At 43.7% G+C, this 1914-nt stretch overlaps 1 protein-coding gene across 1 annotated transcript in view; it reads left to right on the top strand.

Moving 5' to 3' along the window:
- LOC138053043 (somatostatin receptor type 5-like) overlaps positions 1–1422 on the top strand; it is a 2433-nt gene extending 1011 nt beyond the window's left edge. The window contains exon 2 of the mRNA XM_068899724.1: positions 1–1422. This exon is cut by the window's left edge and continues 511 nt beyond it. Within this exon, the coding sequence (XP_068755825.1) occupies positions 1–610 (610 nt within the window). The 3' untranslated portion in view covers positions 611–1422.
- The last annotated feature ends 492 nt before the right edge of the window (positions 1423–1914 follow it).

The raw sequence follows: 1914 nt of genomic DNA, 5'->3' as shown, positions 1-1914 counted from the left end.
TCACGAATACAACCACTCATTCAGCCGCAAAAGGGTCCTTGGCTATATTACACTGTCCTGGGTGTGGTCGTTTCTTCTCATGCTTAAAGGTGTGATAGACTTCTCCTTTAATCCATCTGGGGATAGCAGCTGCTCAAAAAATGACTCAGGGGGATTCTCGTTTAATATTGCCTGGTACTCTGCTCAGCTGTTCTTAAAGACGGTCATCCCATGCCTTGCCATGATTGGGCTCTACATCCACATGACTTTAAAGACCATCTATTCTCCGACTGCGTCTGCGGAGAGCAAAGCCAGACTGAAGGCAAAGTTGACTCGAATGGTGACAGCTGCCAGTTGTACTTTGATCGCTTTTTACCTTCCCAACCAAATCGTCTTTCTCTTGATCATCATGAGAAAAAAGGAATTTGGTGAACCATTGCAGACATTCACGACATTTCTGACTTTTATGACCACTTGTCTCAATCCATTTATTTACGGGCTATGCAACAAAAATTACCAACAACGTTATTGGCGCATCTTGTCCAACATTTTCCCTTTGCCTAAGAAGAGGCAACCGCGCGAGGGTGGAAGATTTAGCGGCTTCGGATGGCGTAAGACTCCGTCGAATTAACTCAGGAAGCAGTTGAAGTCAGACTGTGTAAGAAAAGTCACAAAAGCGGCATTATACCAGGTGGTAACAAAACAATGGAGTTGCGAGCTCGGTGGATATCGGAGCGTTTTTAGACTTCAGCAGCTGTCCACTTTCCTCAAACCAAATGCGCGGTAGACAATAATAATAATAATAATAATAATAATAAGTGCAATCTCATCCTCAGCCAAGCAAAGAAAACAAAGAAGCAAAGGCATTATGGGACATACTATGGCAACTTGATGATAATGAACTCTAAATGTCTACTACTTTTATTAGTATTTATTAGTATTTGGGCACACTGTTCTTTTCTCCCTCGGGTCCATGCTACCAGCAAGGGTTATGAGACGGGACCTCCGGTTTACAGTCCTTATCCGAGAATACTTGAAAGTCTAACCATTTGCAGATGTAATTTACAAAGGCAGCACATTCTCCTCAGTTATTTTAAGATCCTGAATGTTGGTCCGGCCGGAGTCGAACTCACGACCTCCCGCATGACAGCCCGATGCTCAACCAACTGAGCCACCGGTACGCGGAGACTAAACTAAGCAATGTATTTTCCGTATTTTGTTCCCGCTAAATACGAAGATCCGTCAAATTAAAGTACACTATTTTAGAATCCAGGAAACTCATTTTTAGTATAGAGTTTACCAGGATGATGTAATCTTGCGTAGCCGAAAGTCCTTAATTAAAGTTGATGGGGAAATGGAAGCCTATTGTAACTCGTTAAGCGTTTGATATTTTCACCACTTATTCTCAGGCTGGTGTAAAAATGCGAAAAGTGTCCCTCTGCCTGGCCTCGCGATCGAGTTGTCGAGCAACTTATAATATATATCTTTCTCACGAGCGCACTACACCTTTCCATCATTTCATGTATTAGTTGATTGTAGTTTTCTGTGTGGTTAGGAGAGGAGTCCAAATTTCTCCCACCCCCCCCCCCCCCCTCCCGAGATGACCTGCGGCTTTCTAATACAACTGGTATTCTGAAAAAAAAAAGTCCCCAGTCCCCAGTCAGCTACGCCATCCCCCTCCGAAGAAATATCCTGGATCCGCACCTGAAACGCCTTGCATCTGTAGTGAAGTGAAGTGAAGCTATTAGTCTCTCCCCTTGGGGCTTTTTAGGTCTAATTTACGACGCTTTTGCGGGGACTTTAGCCAGACTGTTTGTTACGCAGTTTACAATTAATTTTCGGAAATGAAAGATCCCCTTGTCCGCATGACAGCGATGATCAATCAACTGATCTTGAGCAACCGGGACGCGGTGTAGTAGGTTTTGATAAAAGGAT

This window comes from Montipora capricornis, chromosome 6 (genome assembly GCF_036669925.1).
Source record: "Montipora capricornis isolate CH-2021 chromosome 6, ASM3666992v2, whole genome shotgun sequence".
Taxonomy (NCBI): domain Eukaryota; kingdom Metazoa; phylum Cnidaria; class Anthozoa; order Scleractinia; family Acroporidae; genus Montipora; species Montipora capricornis.
Note: the sequence above shows the minus strand (reverse complement) of the source record. Positions and strands in the feature narration are given on the sequence as shown.